Genomic DNA, 16748 nt, shown 5'->3' with positions numbered 1-16748 from the left:
GATCTGTATGTACAAAAGAAAGGACTGGCCAAGATGATTATGATATTCTATAAAATGGAATATTATACAGACACTCAAAGTCACATTTGGAAGGCCAACATGGGAAAATTGCCATAACATAATGCTTCCTGAAAAATCAGCATATAGATAGATAGAAGAGGGATGGAGGGAGGGAGGGAGGCTGAAAAATGAGATTTGTGGTTGATTTTGTCACTTAAATATGTCTCTAGATTGTCTACAATATGTAAGCATTAGTTTTAAAATCAGAAAAGAATAATACATGATAAATAATAAGGAATTCATCTTTGAATACTACTGTGAGTCCTCCCTGTGCTATGGGGTGAAGAAAAACATATAATCGACATTCAACAGCTGTTGTTTTCTACCTTTAAAGACAAGACAAATGAGTTCATGCTAGAATCTTAGCAATAGTGATTTCAATTAGGTATAAATAAAACTGTTTAACTATAAGGTCATATGGCATACTATATTTCACAAGAGAGGTTTTCACATCATCTTTGAGAGATTATGCCAGCAAGTGTAGCTAGCTACCAGTCTCAGATGATAAAAGGTCATTTCCACAGCAATCTAAGTAGATGAACATGATCATCTCAAATTCCTTCCTAGCTCTAAGGTCTATGAAAATAGAAACTGATCTGCTTTGATAGAATTAAAAGGTCGTTAAGTTACTGAAATAAGCCTGCATTTCTTTTCTCAGACCTGAACACTAATAACACGGCATTACTAATTAGATCCTACTGTACATGTGATTTCTACAAAACCACTAAAGTACCAGCATAAACTGAATCAAAGGATTTCAGAGTCATGCTTCTAAAAAAGCAAGGAATTCACCTATAATTTGGGGGGGGGCACTGATTTAAACTGAATTCAAGAGTGTTGAGACTTAACAGATTAGTATTTCCAGTCACGGAGGCAGAATTCTCATGATCATCATAATTAATAAATATAGCAAATGAGTATCCACAGACACAATGATTTACCAGATATTAACAGAGGAAGTTTAGTGAAAGAGCTACATTTAAAAAGTGTCTACTATACAAAAGAGAGTAAAACACAATCAAAGGACACTGAGGATGATATTACATACCTATCAGATGAGTGAAATCAATGTCTAATCTTTGTCTATACTTGAAATCTGGATCCATCCCACTGCAGTGGAGCACTATCTGTGAAACACACTCCTCTATTATTTTGTAATACTGTGGCCTGAAAAAGAAAAGGAGTATTCTTGAATACCTTTTCTACGCATACAAATCAGTTTTCTTAAGAAGTGATTCAGCATGATAAAGAAAAATAAGTCATTTCCTAACAGCTCAAAAAACTCTTTTCTAGTCATTCCATTCCTTCAGGAGAAATATGCCTAAGCTTAAAGATGGTCTGGACGTTATAGTGCAAAATCCATTGTGATATAATCAACTACGAACACTTCGTGACTTAATACTCTAGTTTGCAGGGATTCATGCTTGTGTTCAAAGATACTTATCAACCTTATCTACTTACTTAAGCTATTGTTCCTAAAGTTAATAAAAACAAATGACTTTTAGTCCTACATCTATGGATAGAGAAATGGTTCTAGGCCTCTCCAAGTTCTCAATTTCAATAAGGGATGAGTACCTTGGCATTACATGGCAAACAATGTCTTGAATTTACTGCTACGCTTTTACTCAAGATAGCTATAATAGCTTTTACAAAACTGGACTGAGTCACTTATGTTACAGACTACAGCAAAGATCTATTCATGCACGTATTTTAAAAGATTCATTCTGTAGAAGCATACACACTAAATATGCATGGCTATAGCTTCAATTTGTTTAAAGTGTCAAAGGTTTTAAAACATATCCTAATTCTGTAATCTATCAAGGTAATTCTGGCCTTAAAAATGACCACTTGCATACTTCAGAAATTTTTAAAAGGCATTTTTTGCATTAAAATTCAGGGAAAATTTAGTATTTATCAGCGGCTGATAAATTCAACAGCGAAAAATCAGAAAGAAATACTACGATGGACAAATTATGACACAAACATCCCCAAAATTGGTATGCTGATAACTAGCCAACCCACTGAAAGTTTGCAAATGAAGCCAAGCATATTCTAATTGCTCTTATATGTCTTTTGTCATGGGGCTGGTCTTGAGGATAAGAATAAATAGTATAATATTCACATCGGAGGCTTTTTGAAGTCATCATCACATCTAGGGTAAATAATATTGGGTTATAATCCGTCTAGTCAATGACTCTTTGGGTAAACCAGGAGAACACAATAGTTCTCTTTCAGAACAGTTTAATTATTCATAAGTAGAATAAAAGTGCTTGTCAAACTTCTACCTCACATGGATGTTCTCAGGATGAAAAGGATGTCGTATTAGAACAACTTCTCGTTTATTCAAAGTGACTGAGAAATGGATGATTTCACACAAATTATCTCCCCAGGTAACTGCGTACCCATGGGCACAGTTCCCCTTTAGCTGCCAGAACTTATTTTAAAAAATAACAGTCATTTTAAGTGCACTACCATCTTCTCTGCTTAAAAAAAAAAAAAAAAAAAAAAAAAAACCAGCATGTAATACTTCAAACATTTTTTCTGTGTCTCTGAAACATCATGATGTCTATCAGTTACCATACTGGCCAGAACTGTGGGCTTCAGAGCTGCCATTTTTGTTGGGACCGTACCTGACCCCATGGTAGCCTTCCTTTGCCCTTTAATCAAGCAGGTTTGGGGAAATCAGAGAACCTAGGTTGCTAGAATTTCCTGCATATTAAAGTACAAAAAACAACTAAGAGTCTCTTGAACAGTTAAATGTAAGATCATGGTCACCAGCTTATGGATAATTTCAGTCACTCAGAAACCTTTCTCTAACTTTCTGGTTTTCAGATATATTCCCAGTTACTAGCCTCTGAAATTTTTGACTTTATGGATTATCATTTATTTTTAAGAATTATACTACTGGATATAAAGCTGAAATATTAGTAATATTATTTTCTTAGATAACATCACATCTTTTACTAGAGAAACACTACACAAGAGGAAAACAATGAAGTCTTACTTATTAAAATGTACAAGAACTTAAAAGTTCTATCACAGACTTTTCAGAGCTTACTCTGTGCTACAAAGAAAATTAACCAGGGCGTCAGTAAAATCTGTTGGGTTTACTGCTACTCAAAGTTCTGTCACTGGGGTACCCCATTTATACAAGTAGATTCTTCTGGCCCAATTAAAAATAAATTAACATCTTCTAAAAAATGTTACCAAAAGTCATCAAACTCTTATGTTCTATGTATGTATACATTATGCATATAGTGCCTCGGCTCTACTATACTGTTAATTTTCATTTAATATCCAATTCAAATTATACAAATTTTACTCTTGGAATGGCCTCTTACCTGATATAATAATCATTTCTGATGAGCAAAAAGTGTTGTAGAATGGATAATAAGTAATTTTCAGCAGGAGTGTCCTTCAACATATTATACAGAAGATGGTACACTTCATTCATATCAGTGCAAAGTAAGTAAAGGAAAACAATCAAAGATTCTTGATAAAAGTTTCACTTATAACAAAAGCAGCTTCATTTTTAGAAACACATATATCATTTTGTTCCCATTACTGTTTCTCAACCTTCAATTCCATGATCCAGTATTTAAACATTTCTATGAAGAAATGCAATCTGTGGAATCACTTTAATCTTTTAACAAGAGAAACAGACTTATAGTATTTCCAAGACCATTTAAACATTAAAACCTTAAATGATCAGTTATTCATTATATTTTAAATTCCAAATTATAGTTGGTACCATTGGAACAGTAATGCCGTTAATGAAAATGGTTTTCTCTGGTCCTTCCTGTGGTTGTGACAGAGCACCTGTATTATTCATGCAAGCCACCACTCTTCTCTTTTCACTGCCACATAAAATAGTAAGGCAAACCAACTTTCTGTGGACTGCTAAAAGTTTATAAAAGCAGTTTTATTTAATACAGATGAAATACAAATAAAAGCAAACTGTAATGATTTCATATGCAGTATTTCATTATTTGATAAAAGAGGGAAACTAAAGACAAAGGAGCTGGAAACATATTTTTCTTAGCATATAAAAAGAGAGGTAGAAGTTCAAATGCTTTTAGTACACTAGAAAACAGATTCCAAAAATAGATTCACGCTTATGATGAAAGTGAAGACCTGGAAAATCGATGTAAAAGAAAAGTAGAAGAGGAGATGTAATCCAGCATTTAAAAAAAAACCTGAAATGTCAACATTTTCTCCGAAGTAGAACTGAGTATATGATGGATTACTTCTTAGACCCTACGTAAGAGTGTTCTGTTAGTCTCATAAGGTGCTTTAAATGGCTACAGAAAGGATCCAAAAATAGCTTTACAGTGAAGTTTGATGGTAAGAGAAATTTATATAAAGCAAGAAAGCAAGATACTTATTAATTGATACAAAAAGCATTTAATATTATGGGGACCACTGTAGACTACAGTCTCCAATGAAGGATAAGAAATTTTCTCTTATAATAATGAAATTGTTATTCATTACAGATTTATCCAGTACTTGTGTGTAAGACACTTTGATAGTAACATTGGAGGAAACAGCTGAAACACTTCTGCCCTCCATCTCATAGGGCCATAGAGTGTACATAAACAAGACAGATGTAAACAAAGTACTATAGGAATTTTGAACAGGGGACTATTACTTCCAGTTTTCCTTGGTCATGGGACGGGGAGGGGGTGAGATGGGAGAAGACATCACAGAGAAAAAGTCCAGCTCAAAGGACATTTTGGTTCTAAAGTATTTCCTAATTTCCCTAGAATCCATAAGTAAGGAATTTAATGGATATAAAACAAATGACCAGCAATGCTAGGACAACCATCTTTTAGATCTAAAATCATCTTGTATAAAATAGTTGCCAGAGGACTATATGCTACTAGTATTTGAGTCAGTCAGACACTATCATATCTAAACTCTTTTTTCACTAGGGAACCAAAATATTTGGATTGAGAATAAGACATTTATTTGAACTGAATTAGATCTCTAAATCACTGGAGTACCATTTAATAAACTGAAAAAGTATATTACCTACAGTCACATATGAACTCAGTGAACTTTTCCCCAAAAATCCTTATCTGTGAGGAATATTGCCTTAGGCTCTCGTCTATTCAAGACCACTGAGCAGAGTATACTTATAATACAGCAAGCCATGGTGTGAATTTCAATACAGTCTGTGTAAATCATCAGGACAGGGTGACAATTCCTCAGCGTGAATCTCAAGGACAGCATCATAGTGAGTTTCTAATATAAATAAATGGATATAAATTGGGCTGGCCGACAAGAATTCTAATAATGGTCCACAAAATCACCCACAAATCCCCTTTTCACAGTACATGCAAAAATGACTTCTGTGGTTTGTCAAAAGGATATTCCATTTCTGCTCGAATGTCATTGAGACGGTGCGATAATTCGGTTAGGTCGTCCTCTTTGTTCTCATCAAATACTTTCAACTGAATATCAAGCTCATCATTCTCTTTTTCTTTTAGATCCTAATATATAAACATAAAACTTAACAGACAAATAACAGTTTGACAAAAGCACATTTTGCTAATAAAGGCCTGATGCTATTATTCATTTACATACACAGAAGCCACTTCAAATACTGACCGCGGCACTTGGTTTCCTGAAAGAGAGTATGCTGTTTTTCTTTTTTGAAATAAAAGAACCTCATTGCATTCACTGCATTTCCTTTTCATGCCCCAGATTTTGATGATTCACATTAAAAAATTAACGATCACTTTTACAACAGAAAAAAACTAATTGCTAACAACCCAAATTAAATGCTGTCGTTTTGACTAAACACACTAATCAAAGATCGCAAAAGAACTCATGCAGTTAGAACATTCACATATGCCTCTGGCAAAAAATGCAAATATAGATCAATTGTATTAATGAAGAACAAATGCAAGGATATATTCAAGCACAACAGTCCCAAGTATGGCGTGAAAAGTCGTATAAACAGATTTATTTTAAATGATATTTTGTGATTTTAAAGCAAAAAGGCGTCAGGACTTTTTAATCAAGATGCATGGCTAGCCTCCTCCCCCACCTTTCATCTTTGCTTAGTCGAATCACAAAATACCAACTTGGGCATCAAAGATTTGTTTTTGTAATACATTATAAGCACGTGCATTACAAACCTCTGGGAATTTTCAAAATAATAGTATCAACAAAATCTTTGGAAGCATGCCACACTAGAGATTGTTGGGCTTAATATATATCACCTGGAATATCTCTTAATATGTGTCCATTAAGTTGCAGCTTTCAAACCCCAAATCGATAATCACAACTGTGGATGCTCAAGGGTGATATCAAGAGTGGGACTAGGATGTTCAGAGCTGAGCTTGAACTCTAAAAGGAAATGCAAGCACGGTGTACTTCAAATTAGGTCGATAAAACAAAATAGGTTGAGTTTCTTCTATTTTTATGCAATAGAACAATTAAAACTGGAGATGTAATGGCTATAACTGAAGCCAAACACAAATTTATGCAATTTCTAGATGTTCACTTTCTGATATTCACATACATAATAATTTACTGAAAATTTACCTATAGAGCATATGAAAATACTAATGTTTCTATATAATTGCACATAAAATATATAAGAACTAAATGTATTTAACTTAGTTTCCTCTTGAGTAATAACTTGCTTTAGGTTTAGTTTTCCACTTTGAAGGGAAATAAAGAAATTGATTGGAATATAAAATTATCTAACATTGGTGAGTTATATTATCAGCTGATTTCTGAACTTTATTCAGAAAAAAGAAGACACACCCAGTACGCTGGTCATCGTGGAAACAACCTTTAACACATTTTAGAATATGGAACTTTTCCTTATTCTTCTATCACAATATATTCCTTCTTAGATCCTCACTAAAAAACTTTAACATATTCAAATAAATATGTTTGAAAAATAGAAAAATCAAGCTAAATACTATCATGTCATCAGAATCAGAATTTTATAAAACATGGGATCAATCTGCATGATTACAATATTTTCAGTGAAAATAACTGGTCAAATGTTTCAGTTTTTAATTAGGATAACACATTATTTATATAATATATAGTATGTGAACATATACACCACAATATAAAGATATAGATATGTATAAATGAAATATCTTAGAAATACAGTTTATTAATAATGCTCCATTAAACATACATGCAATCTCTATATACACACACATAAAAAACTTCTTTTCAAATGTGAAATCTTGAAAGAGATATTCATAAACTCTTGATGTAATAAACATTTAGTGAATTAACAAAGTTTTTATATAGCACAAATGTGACAGATACCTTATTAAAAAGGGGACATGCATCTCTAAAGTTTTGTGTTTTAAAATGAAGAATGTCATACAATTACTGAATTAGACTATTAATAATTATATGAAATACTATAAATATGTTTCAGTTAGTTTTCCAACAGATTTGCTGTACAGATATGTAACATTTTCGGCAGATTCTCTGAAATGTATAATTAAGTCTCTACAATATAGTGTACTTCAAAGGAAATCAAAGTCTATTACCAGCATATGACTGATTACCAGGCAAGCAATCAAAATTGAGTCTTCAAAAGAATACGAAAGGGTTTGTCAGTCTTTTATAAGAGATTAAGAATGTCTGCTGCCTACAGACATAATTTCTTACTATCTTGTTCCTTCACATATCTGATTCATCTAATATTTTCTTAATTCATTTAACTAAATAAAAGGCAGATGGAGAAAACTTCACAAGGAATCAATGTAAGTGAACTACAGAGCAAATACCATTTTTAAAAAAAATCACTATATCGCATTTAAGAACTCATTTATCCCAAATTACTAAAGCAAATTTATGAAAAGTGAATTTTCCATATAAGTGAAATATAAACTCTCTTTAAACATCTTAATTTATCCATAGAGACAGGGCAAATTTTGAAAATAATTTTTTATGGAATGTAATTAAAATAATTGTCCTTGTCTTGAGGATTCTAATAATTACATGGAAAAAAGTTTCACTGTACTATAATGATGGTCTCAGGGGTTATTGAAATACTAAGAACTACTCTTCCCTAACACTTAATGATTCCAGATAGGTATAAATTTTGATCCATGTGCCAACAATTTGTATTATCCCTAACCACATCTAATTTGCTGCCTTGAATATGATATATTCTAGAAAATTAGGAAGCTCCTTCTGTTAGAACAGTATACTAGAATAAGAGTAAACAGGAAAAAAGTAAGGATAGCAAAAACTCATCTATGAATTTATTATTAAGCTTCCATGTATGTGTAAAAGATGTTTAATGCTACTCTAAATTCTAGTGATTTAAATGTAAATACTTAGTAAATTAGATAGTTAGACAGTAGTTAACATGTTAGGAACATCTAGTAGCATGATCATTCTGACCTTTGCTCCAAATTGTGATAATAAAACTAGAAGCACAAGAGCAACTGCAGGGAAATGTATGGTATTTAAGAATGGACCTCTAATCCTCTCAGGGTCTATCTGCCTGGGTTCTGATTCTCATCTTGTATATCAGAAATACCTGAGGAGGACTTTTCTTTTTTTTCCCCAAACCAAACATCTCTGCCCCACCCCCAATAAGATTTTGACAGAATCTCTTTAAAGGGACATGCTCAGCTCATTGGTTGAGAACCAGAGCCAAATTTAGCCATATTTTGCTCCGTTGTCATAGGAAGAAAAAAAAAACTGAGAATCCTTGTAGGTTCTACTCCAAAACTTTAGGAGGCAGAAACATGACGCTTCTCACTTTCCTCTTGCTGAGGAAACACTGAGATCTAAGAATCAGGGCATATTGAAGAGATGTGATAGTCAAAGAAAAATCTAACTGAAAGTGTAGGTTAAGAAGTCCAGGGTCCCACAAGAGGCTTCATCTGAAGCTTTAGGGCCAATGGGAAAATGAGCTTAGAAAACAATGATGCAAAACCTTAGCCATCAATATAATCAAATGAAAAATATCATGAGAGCATGGAACCCAGCAGAGATGAATACACCCTGACAAAAGTGCAAAAGGTAAGGACAAGAGCTACTGTGCATACTCCTTCTGAAAAGATGAGGACTTAAATAAATTAAAAGGAGAGTCACAGTTTTCTTGACCAGCCATTCAGCAGTAGAAAGTAGAAAATGAATGTTCAATTATAAATAGACATTGGAAATGAAAGATAGAAGAGTAACAGCAACAACTAAGGCAGAAAACCAGGGCATATTAATAAATGAGTAGAGGATGCTCGGAAGTCCCTGAAGCCAGGAAGTGTCCAAAGACACAATGACTCTCCTGGAAACAGAGCCAGCCCAGTGAGGACAAGCATGGGTGGGAATCAATGAGTAGGCAACTCAAAAGCACTCTAGAATCAAGCCTAGAATATTACCTCTAGCTACATAAGGGCACAGACTTTACATGAGGAGAGATTTGTGGCAAAACAAGAATAAGTGTGTTCCATACACTATAACTAGTGAATGGGCCTAAGTTAACTGCATACTGAACCTCTAGACAGTCACTTACAATGATGCATTGGTTGATTCAATACAACCAATTCCTTGGATTTTAAAGTCATGGGTGAAAGAACCATTCAGAGTGAAATTGACCTAGAAATTTCTAAAACCACATCTAATCACATATCTTAATAAAATGGGTTTCCATAGATCCAATTGTACATTTTATGATGACGAGTTTCAACCACTTTCAGTGAAGACTATCAGAAGACAAGTTATAGATGCATGCTACACACTTGTTCTTCACCAGAACATTCTCCTGATTTTACTATTTCTAGTACCCTAGGAATGTCTTATACATATGCTCACTGACATCTGGATTTTGTTTTTTTCTTTCCTTGGTCCTTGTATTTTTCCCCTCCATCTTTTTTTTTTTTTAATGGACGTACTAGGGATTGAACCCAAGCATGTTAAAACACACGCTCTACCCCTGAGCTGTATCCCCACCCACTCCTCTCTTACTTTTACTTCTTGTATCTCAGGTGTGGTCTGAGTAGCTTAAGTAAAGAGACTACTGAGCTTTTGTCTTCTTTAACAATGCCATGATCTTGAACAAAATCCTTCAGGTAACATACTGAATAAAGGATAAAGTCATGGGAGTTGTATTTCTATTTATAGAATAACTGCTCATTTATCTCAGATCAAGCGTATAAAGTTAGTTCAGAAATGTTTTTAACAGTATCATAATTAGAGCAAATATCCACACTCAATGTAAGAAATAAAATTGTTTTTCCTTAGAAAAGTTGCCATGGTGTTTTTAACAAGAATACCATTCTTAAGTAACGTGTCTAGAAGATATGAATCAAAATTATATGCATACTTATGCTGAATATAAAGGATATCAATCTAAGTTATCAAAGAGGAAAGCAAAAAAATTTTAAATGAAAATTGAAACTGCAAAAAAAACAGCCGTCTTTTATGTTCTCAGTGTTCAATTCAAAGAAAAGAAGTTCCCTTTTGACTTCAAGAAGACCAAAAAACCCATTACTTCTGGACACATCATTAGCTGAATTCTGAATCGTCAGTTGTATATCGAGACTAATACTCCTGCAATATAAAAAAGCTTACAAAAATGTCTAATGCTTTACAAAAGGAAACGGCAAGGCACATTGATTTATTCTGTTGCAAAATTTCTATATACTTCTGTCTACAGAGAGAAAAACGTTAAAGTTCACAAACATAATAAATGCACACGTTCAACTTACTGGTAACATTGTTTTTAGTCCTGAACGAAGGAATTCATTCCTTAAATGTATTCGAAAATCAAGCTCATAAGGAGATGTGACAAGGGCATTTATAAACTGCATGCAGGCCACCTGCAAATAGAAAGCAAAATTTGTTTTAAAAAAAAAGGTTTTTTAATTAAAGAAGTATTTACTTAATGCATTCAGATCATTTTTCCCATTTACTAAAGGCATGTATATATATAATGAAATATAGAAAGACATATGCATATTTATATAAGTATAGTGATTATGACTTTACAGTATAAACCAAAAAATTAGCAATAAAGTTTCTAATGTCCAGAATAATTCTACTGATGATATGATGGATGGACAAGTACTGCTTTGCTTTGCTAAATCATATGAAGGAATATTAAACTCTCTCTGACAAACTCAAAAGTGTGGGTATAGAGCACTTTAAAAAGATCGTGAAATGTGTCTTTCACATCCAGCTGTCCTCAGAGTACACTTGGCCTCAATTCTACATGGTTATAAACACTTTTCTAAAATAAATCAAATAAAGCTATAAAAGTGCCCTGATATTAAACAGGGAACACTGATAACTTAGAGATATTATTACATTGATTTATACTCTCTCTATTCTATTACTGGGTGGATTTGCACAAAATAGAGAGTATTAAAATATATGATTAAGAGGAATTGATTTACTATGTATAAAAGATGAATGCATGTGAATTAAGATCAATGAGAAGGCACTTTGACACCAATAATTGCACGATAAAGTAAAGAGAAGGGTTTGTTTTCAAGTGAAGGTGATTTATTAATTAGATTGATGTTGGAAAATGGGTTTCTCTTTTCTTCTGATATTGAGGTTTTCTCCTATAAAAAGGGAGGAATTTGTTTTCCAGTAATTGCAAGCTAGGAGAGTATCAACTAAATGCTAATTGCCAGGTGTTCCATACATTATTCCTCATTCTCGGAAAATGCTGCTCAAGTCTGAGGCAATTGGCTAATAGTTTAAGTGAAAAGCTGCACATTGAAATTGATTATTTGAAAAGTAAGTAATGAGTAGTAGAACGTTCAAAGAGCTGATTCCAAGGGGATGCCTGGAAAATACCAGATTTAGTAAAGATGTTAAGTATATATCTAAGGGGACACAAATAAATAACACATAGTTAGTATGGAGAAAACACATCAGCAAAAGAAAAATACTTCAAATGTATTTTGACTTTATCAAGTCAAACCCATTGTTATGATAGTAATATTTTTTTAAGTATAGAGAAAATATTTAAAGGTATATTGCTTTTATTTTTATATCCATATCTTATGCACTTACACTGCTTTTTGGGAGATTAGCCCATCCACCTCTCATCCAGGTTCAAAAATCAAAGGTTGCATGCATTAAAGGGGATGATCAAGATTGTCTCTAACATTATTAGATATCTAAATGATAACTGAACAATGTAGTCCAATTCCCATGACTGCTCCAATGTCAAGCTAAATCACTTAGACATTTGACTAAGTATTTGCCACTGAGTTGGCATTACCTTAAAAGTCATATCAAAACAAAAAGTCATATCAGATAAGTTATCATGACGCTTATGCCTTAATGGGCTACTTAACCTTCCTATTGACAGTAAGAAAATGTTTCGGTCTTTATAGTTTTAATAGGCTGGGATATAAGTTTGCATACTGTACATGTCCACAGCTATATTATCATTGTGTTTGCTCGAACGATTCTTGTTATGTTACAACTATGACCTGACCGAACAAGCCAAAGTATATGTCCAATCCAAAATTAATAGAGAGAAAAGTTGCCATCTGCTTGGATTGTTCTGGCCAGAAGAAATTCTAGCTTAATGGCTTGTATTAACACCCTACAAGAAGAGAGAACATTTCCATAAGAAACAAGTTAATGAGTCTTGGAATTGTACCTTTATACAAATAAAAGTATTTGGGTCAGGAAATAATAAAAATACTAAAAGTCAATAAAATTAATGAATGTAACAACATCAAAATAATTTACCTTTAAGAAGATAAATGTTGTAATGCTGTTAAATACTTAACATATAACATTTGAATATATAACTAAATACTTAAAAAAGAAGTTACATCCATTGTTTATAGTATAAAATAATTAGCAGACACTCTTAAGTCAGTAGTTTAAAGAGGTAATAAGACTGGCTTATCAATGTAGTATTTTTAAATCAAATTCTAATAGATATTTAATTAATTACAAATAACATAAGATGAATATTCATACTACTATGTCATTTTCCAACATAATCTGCTAAAGCAATGCTCTTTAATAGGAATATTTATATTTTATGAATGTGGTGAACAAAAAAGTCATCTTAATTATCTCCATTCCTTTATACCACTAGACAATTACTGCCCTTTTCAGAGGACAGGAACAAAATCAATCCAACTGCCACTATTTACAAAGTCAGATTTTAAAAATGCAATTAGTTTAAAGGGCAGAATATATTATTAATTATAAACATGAAATACCCATTGTGTGGATTCTGAATTCATAGCTAAATACAACCCTCAAACTATTATCATTATTATTTTTTTGTTACCAGACGATATTAGGTGCTTTATATAATTCATCATCTAATCTCATCCTCGCACAAACCATGTGAGGTAAGTGTTACTACCATCCTTATTTCATAGACGATGATGCTGAGACTGAAAGCAGATAAATAATGTACACAAGGTCACAGAGCAAGGAGGAAACTCATGATTCTAAACCATATCTCTTCACTCCAAATACAGTATAATTTCCAGCACATTCCATATGCCTCATAAACTCCATTCCTAGATTAATACAATAAAAGATTTTAAGGATGGAGAAGATAATAAAATTTAACTAGTACATCATGTTTAATATATTGGGAACACTTAAAAACATACAATTATTTTAACAATATATTATCTAGTATATTAAGCGGTTCTCTTATATGTCAATTATACATCAATTATACCCAAATAAAAATAAAGTGGTTATCATAATATATAATGAAATGGGAAGAAAGAATGAAAAGGGAAGAAGGAAGGGAGGGAGAAAGGGAAGGAGGGAGGTAGAAAAATGGTTCCTGGAGTGTGTTACGTTCACTTTCTATATACCCCAAACAAGGACCTATGGGCAGCATCCCATCATCCAAAAGAATGGCCTCTCACTCTCCTTCTCGCTCCCTTTACACCCGAATCCCTCCACACTCCCTATTCAGCACAGATGTGCGTGCAGATACATCACATACACACACACACACACACTCTCACACACACACTCACAAGAGCTTGCTGTTCAATAGGAAGCCACTAAACACAATTTAAATTTAGGTTAATTACAATTAAATAAAATTTAAAATCCAGTTTCTCAGTCTCACTAGCCACAGTTCAAATGTGCAACAGCCACGTGTGGCTAGTGGCTACCGTATCAGACAGCACGGATAGAGGACACTGCAGAAAGTTGGACTGGACAGCACTGCAGTGGACACATTAAATACTCTAGACCAATATCCTCATTTAAAGGTAAAGAAATCTCAGAAGATTAGATGATCTGCCCACGATTATACAGCTAATGATAAGCCACAAAGATTGGACTAGAACTCAGGCCTTGTAACTTTTGGTTCTGGATTCCTGCGACCACACTACGATGTGCACAAATCTGGCATTGCTGAATAGCATTTTACCTCATACTGGAAAGAAAACAAGTGCCTTTGAAGTGAAATCACAGAGTCCACTACCCAGATTCCATCTGTTGCTTAGTTGCTGTATAATGGCTCTAAGGTTCAAAATGGCCAGCCAGATCTATTTGCTTTAAATACAACTTCCATGAAAAGTCAAATTTAAAAATCATAGGAAGTCGGTGAATTTTCTCCATTACTGATAAATATGCTAAGGCTAGGACCACGATTCTGATTTTTAACCAGTAAAACTAGTTTCTGTATTTGGATTTTTATTAAATGATCTCCTTATATCATGAGATTTCTACATATGATATCCATATAATCTACTGAATGAGTGCATAAACATAGAGATAAAAATCACCAACTTTGTGCAAGTGACAAAGCATCCAATCATTTGTGCCATGCATAATTATACTAAACTGAATTACTGTCAGTTTTTCCATCACATTATGATCTGTCCTTTACCATCATAGTATATGTTCTTTCTACAATAATCACCTACATTCTCTAGCCAAAAGATGTTATTGTTTTCATTCTGGGGTGTGGGGTGTGGTATAGAGAGTGAAATATCACAAAACAGATTTTTACACTTCCTAAAGATAAGGTTCTGCATTTGTTTAGGGTTTTCTTTATCACCCCTAACTGCCTCCAATAAAATGTTTAAAAGATAATGAGTGAATAGTCATTAAATATTTCAAATCTTATTGACGTGAGATCCATCACTACAAAAAGAAATTGCGTTCAGCTTCTTACCTAAGTGATAGAGAGGGGAAATATTTAAACATAAAATATCTTCACAAAATTACTGAGAAAGTGCTAGAACCTTTTATTTCCTTTAACTCACCAGCTTTGAAAACTACAAACATCTATCTGTCTGATCACAATTCATAGAGCTACAGAGTACAGTAATTGCCAACTCCAGAACATTCTCAGACAGATTATCCATATTGCCATTAGCTGTGACAAATTGTGCTTTTAAAATGTTATTGACACTGTCACACAGTGACCTTATTAAGTACTCTGTTGACATTAACAAGGTCTTTCTTTATCCCAGCCCAGAAGGAGTTAGGAAAAAAGACAGTTTAAGTCAAAATAAGTACCAACCAAGAAAGATACAAATATACAGAGCACATTAATTAAGTCAAAAAATGGAGATGAACTCCAGGTACAGCAAAACCATATACAAAGGATTGGAGGTGGAGGGATGAAAAAGTATAAAATGTTCAAGAGACTGAGTACAGCATGACGGGACCAAAAACTGTATGTAGAAGCGTGGTGGAATACGAGGCTAGAGGCAAAGCAACAGCAGATGATGAAGCGTTTTGTGTGGACTTCACCCCTAGAGGCTACGGGAAGATGTCATAGAGCTTTAAGCAGTGATATAACAAGAAATGCACTTCAGAAGTATAATGGTGAAGAATGATTTAAACAGGGCTAATATGAAGGGTAGAAGATATTTAAGAGTCTAGGGAAATGATAAAACATTGAGATGTAACAATGCCTTGAAACAAAGAAATGGTGGCAGAGGGGGCAGGGTAGGGACATTATAAGAAAAGGAAGCACAACACGAAGGAAGTAGAATTGGTAGGATTGGTGACTGAAGGAATGATGGATGGAGGAAGAGTAGATGTGAAGATGACAATTATGTTTCTGGTTTATGCTACTTGGTATAACACTAAGGTTAACCAGGATTAGGAAAACAAGAGAAAGACAGGTCAGGGTTGGAGAGAGGATTGGAGTAGGAAGGAGAGGACAAAGAAAAGGAAGGTAAGTACAGTTAAGGACAGTACTGAATCTGAAATCCAGTCTGGAGGCAGGTGACATGTGGGATCTGTGAGTCAGGATATATTTGGAATAGAGGGGTTCAGAGAGATTCATCACACAGAAATGCTAGTTGGAAGTCAAAAGGATGGATGAGGCTGCCCAAGGACAATGTTCAGAATGAGCAAAGCAAAGGATCAGCACAAAGGATCAAAGGACTAAGGACCAAGCTCAAGGAATAAGTATATATTAGGGCCAAGCAGAGTGATAGGAGATGTAACACAGAGGTGAAAGAAAACGAGGAGAGCTTAGTATCATAGAAGTTGAGGGAAGAGAGACTGATAAAGCGGTGATCAATCGTGTCAAATGGTGCTGGAGAAACCAATACAGTGACTTCAAAAGTGTCTGTTGCTCTTTCTATTACAGAGGTCACTAGTGATCCCCCATTTTACCAGAAATGATGGATTGGACAATTATTCAACTTTGAAATAGATTTCAAATAAAAGACATCCTTCTGTAAGTCAGAAGTTATTTTTGTTAAGTACTT

The 16748-nt window shown here is 33.7% G+C and overlaps 1 protein-coding gene across 1 annotated transcript in view; it reads right to left on the bottom strand.

Annotated features, from left to right (window-relative positions):
• DIAPH2 (diaphanous related formin 2) overlaps positions 1-16748 on the bottom strand; it is a 780329-nt gene that overhangs the window by 546150 nt on the left and 217431 nt on the right. The window contains exons 10-13 of the mRNA XM_032474690.1: positions 10767-10877; positions 5434-5552; positions 3402-3518; positions 1109-1227 (exon numbers count right to left, since the gene is read on the bottom strand). Coding sequence (XP_032330581.1) covers positions 1109-1227; positions 3402-3518; positions 5434-5552; positions 10767-10877 — 466 coding nt within the window. The remainder of the gene's footprint in view (positions 1-1108; positions 1228-3401; positions 3519-5433; positions 5553-10766; positions 10878-16748) is intronic.

This window comes from Camelus ferus, chromosome X (genome assembly GCF_009834535.1).
Source record: "Camelus ferus isolate YT-003-E chromosome X, BCGSAC_Cfer_1.0, whole genome shotgun sequence".
Classification (NCBI taxonomy): domain Eukaryota; kingdom Metazoa; phylum Chordata; class Mammalia; order Artiodactyla; family Camelidae; genus Camelus; species Camelus ferus.
The sequence above is the reverse complement of the archived record's forward strand: the minus strand, read 5'-3'. Positions and strand labels throughout refer to the sequence as shown.